This window comes from Pristiophorus japonicus, chromosome 6, assembly GCF_044704955.1.
Source record: "Pristiophorus japonicus isolate sPriJap1 chromosome 6, sPriJap1.hap1, whole genome shotgun sequence".
In the NCBI taxonomy this organism is placed as follows: domain Eukaryota; kingdom Metazoa; phylum Chordata; class Chondrichthyes; family Pristiophoridae; genus Pristiophorus; species Pristiophorus japonicus.
In genome coordinates this window covers 37,752,741-37,765,422 of record NC_091982.1, presented here as the reverse complement: position 1 = coordinate 37,765,422, position 12,682 = coordinate 37,752,741, and the positions used below count along the sequence as shown (strand labels likewise).

The window sequence follows — 12,682 nt, the reverse complement described above, 5'->3', positions numbered from 1 at the left end:
GTGGAGCAGGCTCGAGGGGCTAGATGGCTTATTCCTGTTCCTAATTCTTATGTTCTTATGTACCATTCCTCAAGCCACGTATTCATCTTAGCGATCCTGCAATTCCTACTCTTGACGAGCACGTGGCACTGGTAGCAATCCTGAGATTACTACCTTTGAGGTCCTACAATCTAACTCCTAGCTCCCTAAATTCAGCTTGTAGGACCGCATCCCGTTTTTTACCTATATCGTTGGTACCTATATGCACCACAACAACTGGCTGTTCACCCTCCCCCTCCCAAATGTCCTGCAGCCGCTCAGACATCCTTGACCCTTGCACCAGGGAGGCAACATACCATCCTAGCGTCTCGATTGTGGCCACAGAAACATCTATCTATTTCCCTTACAATAGAATCCCCTAGTACTATAGCTCTCCCACTTTTTTTCCTGCCCTCCTGTGCAGCAGAGCCACCCACATTGCCATGAACTTGGCTACTGCTGCCCTCCCCTGGTGAATCATACCTGCACCCCCCCCCCCGCCCCAACAGCACCCAAGACGGTGTATCTGTTTTGGAGGGGGATGACCGCAGGGGCCCCCTGCGCTACCTTCCTCCACTGCTCTTCCTGATGGTCACCCATTCCCTATCTACCTGAGCAACCTTTAGCTGCGGTGTGACCAACACACTAAATGTGCTATGCTCAACATCGTGGATGCTCCAGAGTGAATCCATGCGCAGTTCCAGTGCCGCAATGCGGTCAGTCGGGTGCTGCAGCAGGATACACTTCCTGCTCATTGTAGTCATCAGGGCCACTGGAAGCATCAGAGTTCCCACATGGCACAGGAGGAGCATGACACGGGTCTGGGCACTCCTACCATGACTTAACCCTTAAATTAACTTAATTTGATGTTACCTACTGATAAAGGAAAAGAAAATGAAAAACTACTCACCAATCACGTACCCCCTTGGCTGTGACGTCTCCCTGCTGCAGCTGCACCAGCTGGCTCCTCCTCCGACGCTCCCTCCAACTGCTGGGCCCTCCCACGACTCACCGCTCCTCCTCCGAAGCTCCCTCCGACTTCTAGGTCTTCCCACGACTCACCGCTCCTCTTCCGACACTCCCTTGACTACTGGGCCTTCCCACAACTCACCGCTCCTCCTCCGATGCTCCCTCCAAAGATGCCGCTGTGTGGGTTTTTAAAAAAAACGTGCGGTGGCTGTTGCACACCAGTCACCACACGGGCTTGACAGCTAGGTTTTGGTCCAGTGGCAAGGATTAACCAAGACGACAGGAGACTAGCTCTGCTGCATGGACCTAGTGTGCACACATAATCGCAGTGAGGACTGGGCTGTGCTGCCTGAGCCCTCACCTCTTCTGGGCCCCGAACTCACGCCTCTCCGGTCCTGATCACATCGCTCCACGATCTCTCGCCGCTCCTTCGCCCCGACCGCGCTGCTCCTTATGTACCTGCCCATGCTCCAAATCAGCGACCTGGATTTTGGGGATGTCCAATCCAGTTGCCCTCTTCACAGCTGTCGCTCTCCTGCACCAGCACGCGCTGTACCTTGAAGTGGTATGCTCCACTCTGCTCCTCCTTTAAGGTCCCGTCCTACTGCTGATGGTCCTCGCAGGTCGGGGCCGTTGCGCTGAATGCCGTCTCCACTCTGCTCCTCCTTTAAGGCCCCAACCTGCTGCTGCTGGTCCTCGCAGGTCATGCCCTACTCTTTCTTTAGTTATCCTCTTTCTCAATATATTTATAAAACATCTTTGCGTTTTCAATGCCAAAATGTTTGCAGGCTCTCTTTGTTTTCAGGCTTAGGGCATAGGCAACAGAAGGCACAGCTACCAATGGTTGAGCGATTATAATCAGGGATGCTCAAGAGGGCAGAATTAGAGGAGCACAGATATCTCAGGGGGGTTGTGGGGCTGGAGAAGATTACAGAGATAGGGAGGAGTGAGGGGGAGGCCGTGGAGGGATTTGAAAACAAGGATGAGAATTGTGAAATCGAGACGTTGCTTAACAGGGAGTCAAAGTCGGTCAGCGAGCACATGGGTGATGGATGAGCTGGACTTGGTGCGAGTTAGGACACTGTCTGCCGAGTTTTGGATCGCCTTTAGTTTACGGAGGGTAGAATGTGGGATGCCAGCCAGGAGTGTGTTAAAATAGTCAAGTCTAGAGGTAACAAAGGCATCGATGAGGGCTTCAGTAGCAGACGAACTGAGTCAAGGGTGGAGACGGCAATGCTATGGAGGTGGAAATAGGCGGTCTTAGTTATTCTGCGGATATGTGGTCGAAAGCTCATTTCAGTGTCAAATATGACACTAAGATTGCTTCAACCTTAGGACAGAAGTTGGGGAGAGGGATGGAGTCAGTGGTTTGGGAACGGAGTTTGTGGTGGGGACCGAAAACAATGGATTCGCTCTTCCCAATATTCAATTGGAGAAAATTTCTGCTCATGCAGAACTGTATGTCCGGAGACAATATAAAATTCAATAATTACATTTTAAAATTCTACAGGAGTCCCCATCATTGATCAGAATGAATCACTGTAACTTGATCTACTGCTAAGTGCATGTCACTCTATTTTGCCTCCAACTTTTGGGAACTGTGCAAAGTCAGAACGGGCTATAATAGAATTTTACAGTTACGGAAAAGTGCAGTGGAATTAAAACATAAATCACAATTAATTTATGCCCTCCTCAAAAGCTCAAGAAAAAAAACAAATTTTTAATGGATTACTGTCAACTCACACTTTTTGTCCAATTGCTTCAGACATGTATAGAATTTCAAACAAAAGGGACATTTTCCCAGAATGCTGCAATATTTCTGCATCAGCATCTGTGATGAACTCCTTGTACCAATCCGGGGCAGGACTACCTGGATTGGAACCAGCTGAGGGCTTCGCTGCTGGCACTAAAAGAAAAATGATTGACATCACGTGGATTTATAGCAATACATATAGGACATGAAATGCACGCATTACTTAAATTATAAGAATTCTATCCAATAATTACAATACTTAATGCGCTATTGGTTATGAAGCAGGTCATTACTTTACAACTGTGGGGAACATTCAAACTCCTGTTAGTTCCAAGATTTTTCAGTAGAGAGACTGCATAGAGAATGACTACATTTTTGTTCTGTGGCAGTTATCAAACCAATTCTATGTAAATGCAGTAAGTTAGTGCTTTATGCATTAAAACTACTTTTCATTGTAGTAAAAAGTACATGGCACAGAATTAATGTGAATTGTGTAAAAACACAATTCAAAAAATATAAATATTCCTGGCCTATGAATTAAATTCCTACCATCCTCTGTTTTTGCAACACTCGGTTCTGCAGAAGATTTGTCTTCCGTACTGGCTTCTCCCCCACCACGCGATCTTGAATTCCAGACCTTGATCACTTCTACATCATTATCACTGCCACTCTCCTTCGAGCTGCTTTCATTTTTCTTTCCACGCTTTTTTTTCTTTTTACTAAATTTAATATAATAAAAGGAATGAGTATAGCACACACTTCTTTTAAGTGTTACAATTACTTTCTGCAAGAATTTCCCTGTCATACAATGCTGATAATGCCTCTATTTGTATAAAGAATGAAGAGAGGAAATATACTAAAGGGTACAATCCTAAAAGGGGTGCAGAAACAGAGACGCCTTGGGGTGCACAAATTGTTGAAGGTGACAAGGCAGGTTGACAAAGCGGTTAAAAAAAAGCATACGGGATCCTGGGCTTCATGAATAGAGGTGGAGTATAAAAGCGTGGCAATTATGATGAACCTGTATAAAACACTGGTTCAACCTCAACCGGAGTAGTGTGTCCCATTCTAGGCACCGCACTTTAGGAAGGATGTGAAGGCCTTGGAGATTACGAGAATGATTCCAGGGATGAGGTACTTCAATGACTTGGATAGAATGGAGAATGGAGAAGCTGGGGTTGTTCTCCTTAGAGGAGAGAAGGTTGAGAGGAGATTTGATAGAAGTATTCAAAATCATGAGGGGTCTGGACAGAGTAGATAGAGAGAAACTGTTCCCATTGGCAGAAGGGTCAAGAACCAGAGGACACAGATTTAAGGTGATTGGCAAAAGAACCAAAGGTGACATAAAAAACTTTTTTTTTCACAGCAAGTGGTTAGGATCTGGAATGCACTACCTGAAAGGATGGTTGAGGCAGATTTAATCACGGTTTTCAAAAGGGAGTTGGATAAGTACCTGAAAGAAGAAATGCAGCAGGGCTACAGGGAAAGGGCAGGGGAAGTGAGACGTGCTGAGGTGCTCTTTCAGCGAGCCAGCACGGGCTCGACAGGCTGAATGGTCTTCTTCCCTGCTGTTAACTAATCTATAATTCTATGAAAACAGTATATCCTCTAACTCACCATGAAAAATACTACAAGAACTGAAAGGAGTTTCTAAATTGACATTAATTTATTGCATATTGGCCAACAGTACAGAAACAAAAAAAACCTGAAAAACAATGTAATGAAGCACATGTACGTTTTAATCTCAAATCTGGTTTTTAGACTTAAATATTGTTTACAAACTAAAGCTTTCATCTAAAACATCTTTCCAAACTTTATTTTCTGAGTCCCCACCGGGGGGGGGGATTAAATGTAGTATCTCCAAATTTGCAGAGGACACTGTTGGGTGGCAGTGTGAGCTGCGAGGAGGATGCTATGAGGCTGCAGAGTGACTTGGATAGGTTAGGTGAGTGGGCAAATGCATGGCAGATGAAGTATAATGTGGATAAATGTGAGGTTATTCACTTTGGTGGTAAAAACAGAGACAGACTATTATCTGAACGGTGATAGATTAGAAAAAGGGGAGGTGCAACGAGACTTGGGTGTCATGGTACATCAGTCATTGAAGGTTGGCATGCAGGTACAGCAGATGGTTAAGAAAGCAAATGGCATGTTGGCCTTCATAGCGAGGGGATTTGAGTACAGGGACAGGGAGGTGTTACTACAGTTGTACAGGGCCTTGGTGAGGCCACACCTGGAGTATTGTGTACAGTTTTGGTCTCCTAACTTGAGGAAGGACATTCTTGCTATTGAGGGAGTGCAGCGAAAGATCACCAGACTGATTCCCGGGATGGCGGGACTGACATATCAAGAAAGACTGGATCAACTGGGCTTGTATTCACTGGAGTTAAGAATGAGAGGGGATCTCATAGAAATGTTTAAAATTCTGACGGGTTTAGACAGGTTAGATGCAGGAAGAATGTTCCCAATGTTGGGGGAATTCCAGAACCAGGGGTCACAGTCTAAGGATAAGGGGTAAGCCATTTAGGACCGAGATGAGGAGAAACTTCTTCACCCAGAGAGTGGTGAGAACCTGTGGAATTCTCTACCACCGAAAGTTGTTGAGGCCAATTCACTAAATATATTCAAAAAGGAGTTAGATGTAGTCCTTACTACTAGGGGGATCAAGTGTTATGGCAAGAAAGCAGGAATGGGGTATTGAAGTTGCATGTTCAGCCATGAACTCATTGAATGGCGGTGCAGGCTCGAAAGGCCAAATGGCCTACTCCTGCACCTATTTTCTATGTTTCTATAAAGGCCAACATTCCATTTGCCTTACTAATTACTTGCTGTACCTGCATGTTAACTCTCTGTTTCATGTATGAGGACACCAGATCCCTCTGTACCGCAGCATTCTGTAGTCTCCATTTAAATAATATTTTGCTTTTCTATTCTTCCTACCAAAGTGGATAACCTCACATTTTCTCACTTTATACTCCATCTGCCAACTTTTTGCCCACTCACTTAACCTATCTATATTCCTTTTCAGTCTCTGTCCTCCTCACAACTTGCTGTCCCACCTATCTTTGTATCAGCAAATTTGGCTGCACTACACTCTGTCCCCTCATCCAAGTCATTAATAAAGATTATAAATAGTTAAGGCGCTAGCATCGATCCCTGTGGCACCCCACTAGTACTAGTTTATCAACCTGAAAATGACCCATTTATCCAGACACTTTTCTGTTAGGTTAGCCACTCCTCTATCCATGCCAATATATTACCCCCAACCCAGTGAGTTGTTGTGCAGTAACCTTATATGGCACCTTGTCAAATGCCTTTTGGAAATCTAAATACTGGTTCCCCTTTACCCACCCTGCTCGTTACTTCCTCAAAGAACTCTGGTAAATTTGTCAAACACAATTTCCCATTCACAAAACCATGTTGACTCTGCTTGATTGCATTATAATTTTCTAAATGTCCTGCTATTACCCCTTTAAATAATGAATTCCAGCATTTTCCCAATGACAGATGTTAGGCTAACTGGTCTATAGTTTCCTGCTTTCTGTCTCCCTCCTTTCTTGAATAGGGGCGTTAACATTTGTGGTTTTCCAATCTACTGGGACCTTTCCAGAATCTAGGGAATTTTGGAAGAAGACAACTAATGCATCCACTATCTCTGCAGCCACTTCTTTTAAAACCCAAGGATGTAGGCCATTGGGTCCAGGGAACTTGTCAACCTGTAGTCCATTTAGTTTGCCTAGTCAAATTTTAGCACATAATACTCCTGTGAAGCTCCCTGGGATGTTTCACAATGTTAAAGACGCATTAAAAATACAAGTTGTTGTTGTAGTACCTTTTCTCTAGTGGTAGTAATTGTTTTAAGTCACTCCCTCCCTTTTGCTCCTTGATTATTGACTATAATTGGGATACTTTTACTGTCTTCTACCGTGAAGACAGATTCAAAGTATTTGTTCAAAGTTTCTGCCATTTCCTTGATTCCCATTATTAATTTCCCAGTCTCATCTTCCAAGGGACCAACGTATACTTTAGCTACTCTCTTCTTTTATATACTTGTAGAAGCTCTTACTGTGTGTTTTTATATCTCTTGCTAGTTTACTCTCAATCTATCTGCGCTCTCTATTATATTTTTAGTCGTCCTTTGCTGGTTTCTAAAAATTTCTCAATCTTCTGGCCTACCACTAATCTTCACAACATTGTTTGCCTTTTCTTTCAATTGGATACCATCCTTAACTAACCACGGATGGTTCATCTTTCTCGTAGTCTTTCTTTCTCACTGGAATACATCTTTGCTGAGTTATGAAATATTTCCTTAAATGTCTACCACTGCTTATCTATTTTCCCAGTTTACTTTAGCCAACTCTATCTTTATACCTTTAATTGCTTTTATTTAAGTTTAAGACATTAGCTTTCAGACCCAAGTTTCTCACCTTCAAACTGAAAGTGAAATTCTGTCAAGTTATGATCACTCTTCCCTAGAGGATCATTAATTACTATTAAAAATCAAGTTGATTGGTTTTTCAAAATCTTAACAGGGCTGTAATGCTATTGGTTGCCTCGTAATTCATGAATGAATTGTCCAGCTGATAAAAATATTGTTCCAGGATTCTATAGAAAAAAAGAATGGGATGCCAAATCTGCAGTCAGCCACTATGAAAAAAAATGCCTTTCTTGGTGCTTCAACTGCATATATCCCCTGCCTCATTAATAGTTCTGTAACAGGGACTGAATGTTAGGATTTGTGGCAGTAGCTGGGGAAGAAGAAGTGGGTAGTTATGCTACATTGGAATGTAATGAAGGTTCTAGAATGATTTTCCATACATTATGTACAATAGACATCATTTCAACACATATACAATTCATCACAAAAATTGCTTTAAGCTAACAGATATACAAATGGCAAAAACCTTTTCTCATCTTCAGAGGAAAGACTCATTGAAGTCTCATCTGAATCTGATGCAATGAATTCATCCATACTGTCCTCGTCAAAGTATCCCTAAACAAATGGAGATTGATTATTCACTTTCAGGTGTTAATATTCCTTTTTAAAGTTATCACTAAAACAAAGACAAATGAACAATGGTCTACACTCCCTCACACGACTTTCATTCAAAACTCTAAATAGATCAGTTTTCAAACAGAAGTTGCTAAGTAGCCAAAGATTATTTGAAAAAATCCAGAAGATGGATTCCATTTTTTTTTTTAAAAGTAACAATCATTTGAATTAAAACTCGCTTTCTATGAACAAACAAATATGGTCCATAAGTTACAGGTACAACATTAATGCAGACATTTAAAATGAAGAGATCCAGCTCCCAATCAGCCAAGGTGCAGCTGGTAGGGAATTTGGTACAGGGGTGCAATTCAAAAATACTCTATCTGGAGGGCAGTAATCCTAAATAGTATTCTTCATTTAATTTTGCCATATTAAAACATTTCAAGAGGATCTTGTCCATTGACTATTGAAGGCTAATGACAAACATTTTGTCCTGCTTTACACCCAGATTCAAGTTAGTGAGGTTTGGTAAAGTGTGAAGTTACTTCATATTTGCAAACAACTTTCAAAGCAACAGATTTGAACAAGATAATGCAATTCATGTCTCAAAATGATGTGATTTATTTTGAAGATTTTGAACATAGATTCACTATATTCATTTGCTATACCTTGTTTTCTTTACTGATATAGTCCAACTGCAGACACCAAGGGTGGGTCCATATCCTACTCAGCATCTGAAAATCTTGAAAGAGTCTTGTTCCTGTTTTTCCCCTTCCACCTTCATTACTAGCACCTACACCTGAAAGTAAAGGTGGTGATCTTTTTAGAGATTTACATATTTTGTACATTGCTCTACTTGGAATTTATTTGAGCTGCAACACAACTGACATCCCAACAGCTAGACAAATCCTCATCTAACATTAATCAGTGAACTGTCAAGCTTGGCTAAAAATCTCACCTTACATAATAGTGTGCAATGTTCTGTTTATACAATAGATACTTTTTAAAAAAAAAAACACTAAAATTGCAATTTAATGAGAAAACACTGTATTGACTATAGCATAACATTCTGAATAAGATTGCAGAAAAGCTAGTTACTACTCCAGAGACTTGAGCACAAAATATAGCTGACACTCCAGTGTAGTACTGAGGGAGTGCTGCACTGTTCTAAGTGCCATCTTTTAGATGAGACGTTGAACAGAGGCATTGTCTGCTCAAGTGGATGTAAAAGATCCCATGGCACTATTTCAAAGAACAGGGGAGTTCTCCTAGTTGCCTTGGCCAATATTTATCCCTCAACCAACATCACTAAAAAAAAATTATCTGGTCATTATCACATTGCTGTTTGTGGGACCTTGCAGTGTGCAAATTGGGTACCACGTTTCCTACAATAGTAATTACATGTCAAAAGTACTCATTGGCTGTAAAACGCTTTGGGACATCGAGGGCTGCGAGAGGTGCTATATAAATGCTCGGTTTTGATTACTGTTGATTGTAATTTCCTGTATATGAAGAAAATATTTTGTTTTTTTGTTTACTGTTTGCAAAGTTAAATGCAGATTAGGTTTAATTGGATTAATGCTGAACAAAGCAATTACTTTAATTTCTGAGACAAGTTCAGTGCTTCCCTGAAACCAATATACCATCTGTCCCCAAATTAGCATCTGAAAATTGCATAAATATTGGTTTCTTACCTATCTGATCATAGCCAGTACATCTCCAGCAATGGCCTTTCCTCCCATGCCCCAATCATTGCCTCAAGTCCCCCAAGGAACTATCCTTAGCCCCTTCCTCTTCATTTACATGCAGCCCCTTGGCAACAGCATCCAAACAGATGGAGTCAGCTTCCACATGTATGTGGATGACAACCAGCTCTACCTTTTCAAAACCTTTCTCGACCCCTCGACTACTTCTGTGCTGTCAAGACTACTTGTCCAATATTCAGTCACGGATGAGTTACAATTTCATCCAGTTAAACAATGATAAAATCGACTTTGGCTCCCACCACAAACTCTGTACCCTTGCCACTGATTCCATTCCTATTCCCCCTGTACCCCCAATTCTCTCCCCACTCCCCACTTTCTCTCCTCTCCTTTTGGCTTGACATCTAATTTTTTAATCTGCATCAGTGAAATGCTTTGGAACTTTAAAAAAAAACATTAAAGGCACTTTATAAATGCACATAGTTGTTGGTTTAAATTGTTTGGGAAAACTGACTAAAGATAGACCAGATGCATGTACATCATAGACAGTCCCTCAGAATTGAGGGAGACTTGCTTCCACTCTTAGCATGAGTTCTTAGGTGGCTGTACAGTCCAATACGAGAACCACAGTCTGTGTCACAGGTGGGACAGATAGTCATTGAGGGAAAGGGTGGGCGGGGAGCCTGGTTTGCTCTTTCCGCTGCCTGCGCTTGATTTCTGCATGCTCTCGGCGACGATATTCGAGGAGCTCAGCGCCCTCCCGAATGCACTTCCCCCACTTAGGGCAGTCTATGGCCAGGGACTCTTAGGTGTCAGTGGGGATGTCGCACTTTATCAGGGAGGCTTTGAGGGTGTCCTTGTAACACCTCATAAAAGGTGGTATAGGAAGTAAGCTAATGTGAAGTGTAGCAGAAGAGAACTAATTTGCAGGGTTATGGCACTAAATTGGACAGCTCTTTCAAAGGGCCAGCACAGGCACAACGAACCCTTCTGTGTTGTAAGATTCTATTGTGTGAATAGATTTACAGAAAGCATTAGAGTCACATATGGGATGCGTTACAAAGACTGAGGCAAGAAAGTAGAGTGTAGGGCTGAATGTTTTTCAAGCTGACAGTATGTGGATAGTGATGTGCCCCAGTATTTCTACTCTGACATCTTGTTTTCCATATCTACGAGTGATTTGGACATGGGCACAAGAGGCATGCTATTGAAGATTTTTCATACTATCAAAGTGGGGGAATGGGCAATGTGGGGGGAGTGGGAGGAGGAGGGGAGATGTCTAACTGAGGATGACATCAGATTTCATGGACAGAGTAGCTGAGAGAACAAATAGGGAAAGTGGTACATTTTGGGAGAAAAAGCAGTGAAATTAAGTATACCCTAAATGGCAAGATTAACAGTGTGGAGGAACAGAAATCTGGGGTTGTAGAAGTAAAGATCTTTAAAAGTGGAAATGCTAATAGAAAAGCCTTTAAAAAGGAGCTCTACATATAGAACCAAGGAAATAACAGTGAAATTTCAAAATATTGGTTAGGCCACAGTTGGAAGGACAGTCAGCACCATTTACACTGTCCCCGTTTACCCTGGACAGCCACCTATATTGAGCAAATGGCACTAACCATTTGCCATCACAACTGCATTCAGTGTGCTGACTATTTTGGTCAGTTCAATTTCCTGTCATTAAGTCCATTCAGGCAACCTCAAGTGACAAACCACAGAAACATAGAAATTTACAGCGCAGAAGGTGGTCATTTCAGCCCATCGTGTCTGCGCTGGCTGACAAAGAGCCGCACGGCCTTTGATCAGCAGCCCTAAAGGTTACATATAAACCTATGAACAATGACGGAACGGCAAAGAGCACCCAGTCTGCCTCACACAACGACGACACCCCTTATACTGAAAACATCTACACTCCACCCCAACCGGAGCCATGTGATCTCCTGGGAGGCAAAAACCAGATTAAAACCCAGGCCAATTTAGGGGGAAAAAAAAATCTGGGAAAATTTCTCTTCGACCCATCCAGGCGATGGAAACTAATCCAGATCACCCTGGCCGTATTCTATTCCCTGCAGTACTTACCATTATATCTGCGCCGTCCAACAAAAGGTCATCCAATCTAACCCCAATTACCAGCTCTAGGTCCGTAATCCTGCAGGTTACGGCACTTTAAGTGCCCATCCAACCATCTCTGAAAAGTGTTGAGGGTTTCTGCATCCACCACTCTTCCAGGTAGCGAGTTCCAGATCCCCACAACCCTCTGCGTAAAGCCCCCCTGCCCTCAAATCCCTTCTAAACCTTCCACCAACCACCTTAAAACTATGCCCCCTCGTAATAGACCCCTCCACCAATGGCAATAGACCCTTACTATCCACTATGTCCAGGCCCATCAATATTTTGTACACCTCAATGAGGTCTCCTCTCAACCTCCTCTGTTCCAATGAGAACAAACCCAGCCTATCCAATTCTCCATTCCAGGCAGCATCCTAGTAAATCTCTTCTGCACCCTCTCCAGTGCAATCACGTCCTTCCTATAAAACCAGCGACAAAGCCTACTGAAACGAAGACAGTTTTATGCTTGTAAGCGCTTGCTGCAGTGGTGAAACTGACCACTCTGTTCAGCTCTCCATAGCTAAATAAAACAAAAGCTTCTACCTCTCATAGCTTGCTGTAGCTAGGAACATTTTTCACAAGTATCATCATAAGAAATAAGAAAGAAGCCCAGATATCCCCTTAAAATCACCAAATTACGACTAGGAGCGGGCAAGTGGAGAGACTGCCTACAAGGCACCACTTCCTAACTGCTACTTCGGAGATTCACCTTAATGAGAAAGAGAGGGGAGGTGGAGATCGGAACTCAAATCTCAGAACTGACAGTACAGTACTTAAACAACAATGAGTTGTCAAAAGTCTGTTTGAAATTGATCTTTCGATACACTGAACACATATAGTGGGCAAATTGTGCTCACATGAACACACCCGCTATAAACAGTGGAAACTGTATTGCATACATTTTTGGGCACTCCAATATAGAAAAAAGATTAGAACTGTCAAAAGGGTAGCGAAGATTGACCAGAAATGATAACCGGGATGCGTATTTTAATTATGAAACACTCAAAGAATGGAACAGATAAAGCTAGTGGGGGGAGAAATGGATTGGTGATTTTCAAAATGATCAAAGGTATCGAGAGTAAATGGTGAAAGATTGCTTCCAGTTATTGGTAAATTGGTAACAAATGGGCACTAATT

The 12,682-nt window shown here is 42.5% G+C and overlaps 1 protein-coding gene across 1 annotated transcript in view; it reads right to left on the bottom strand.

Moving 5' to 3' along the window:
- The window catches only part of atrx (ATRX chromatin remodeler), a 211,364-nt gene that overhangs the window by 61,297 nt on the left and 137,385 nt on the right, over positions 1–12,682 (bottom strand). The window contains exons 22-25 of the mRNA XM_070883946.1: positions 8,402–8,532; positions 7,645–7,733; positions 3,290–3,459; positions 2,731–2,893 (exon numbers count right to left, since the gene is read on the bottom strand). Of these exons, the coding sequence (XP_070740047.1) occupies positions 2,731–2,893; positions 3,290–3,459; positions 7,645–7,733; positions 8,402–8,532 (553 nt within the window). The remainder of the gene's footprint in view (positions 1–2,730; positions 2,894–3,289; positions 3,460–7,644; positions 7,734–8,401; positions 8,533–12,682) is intronic.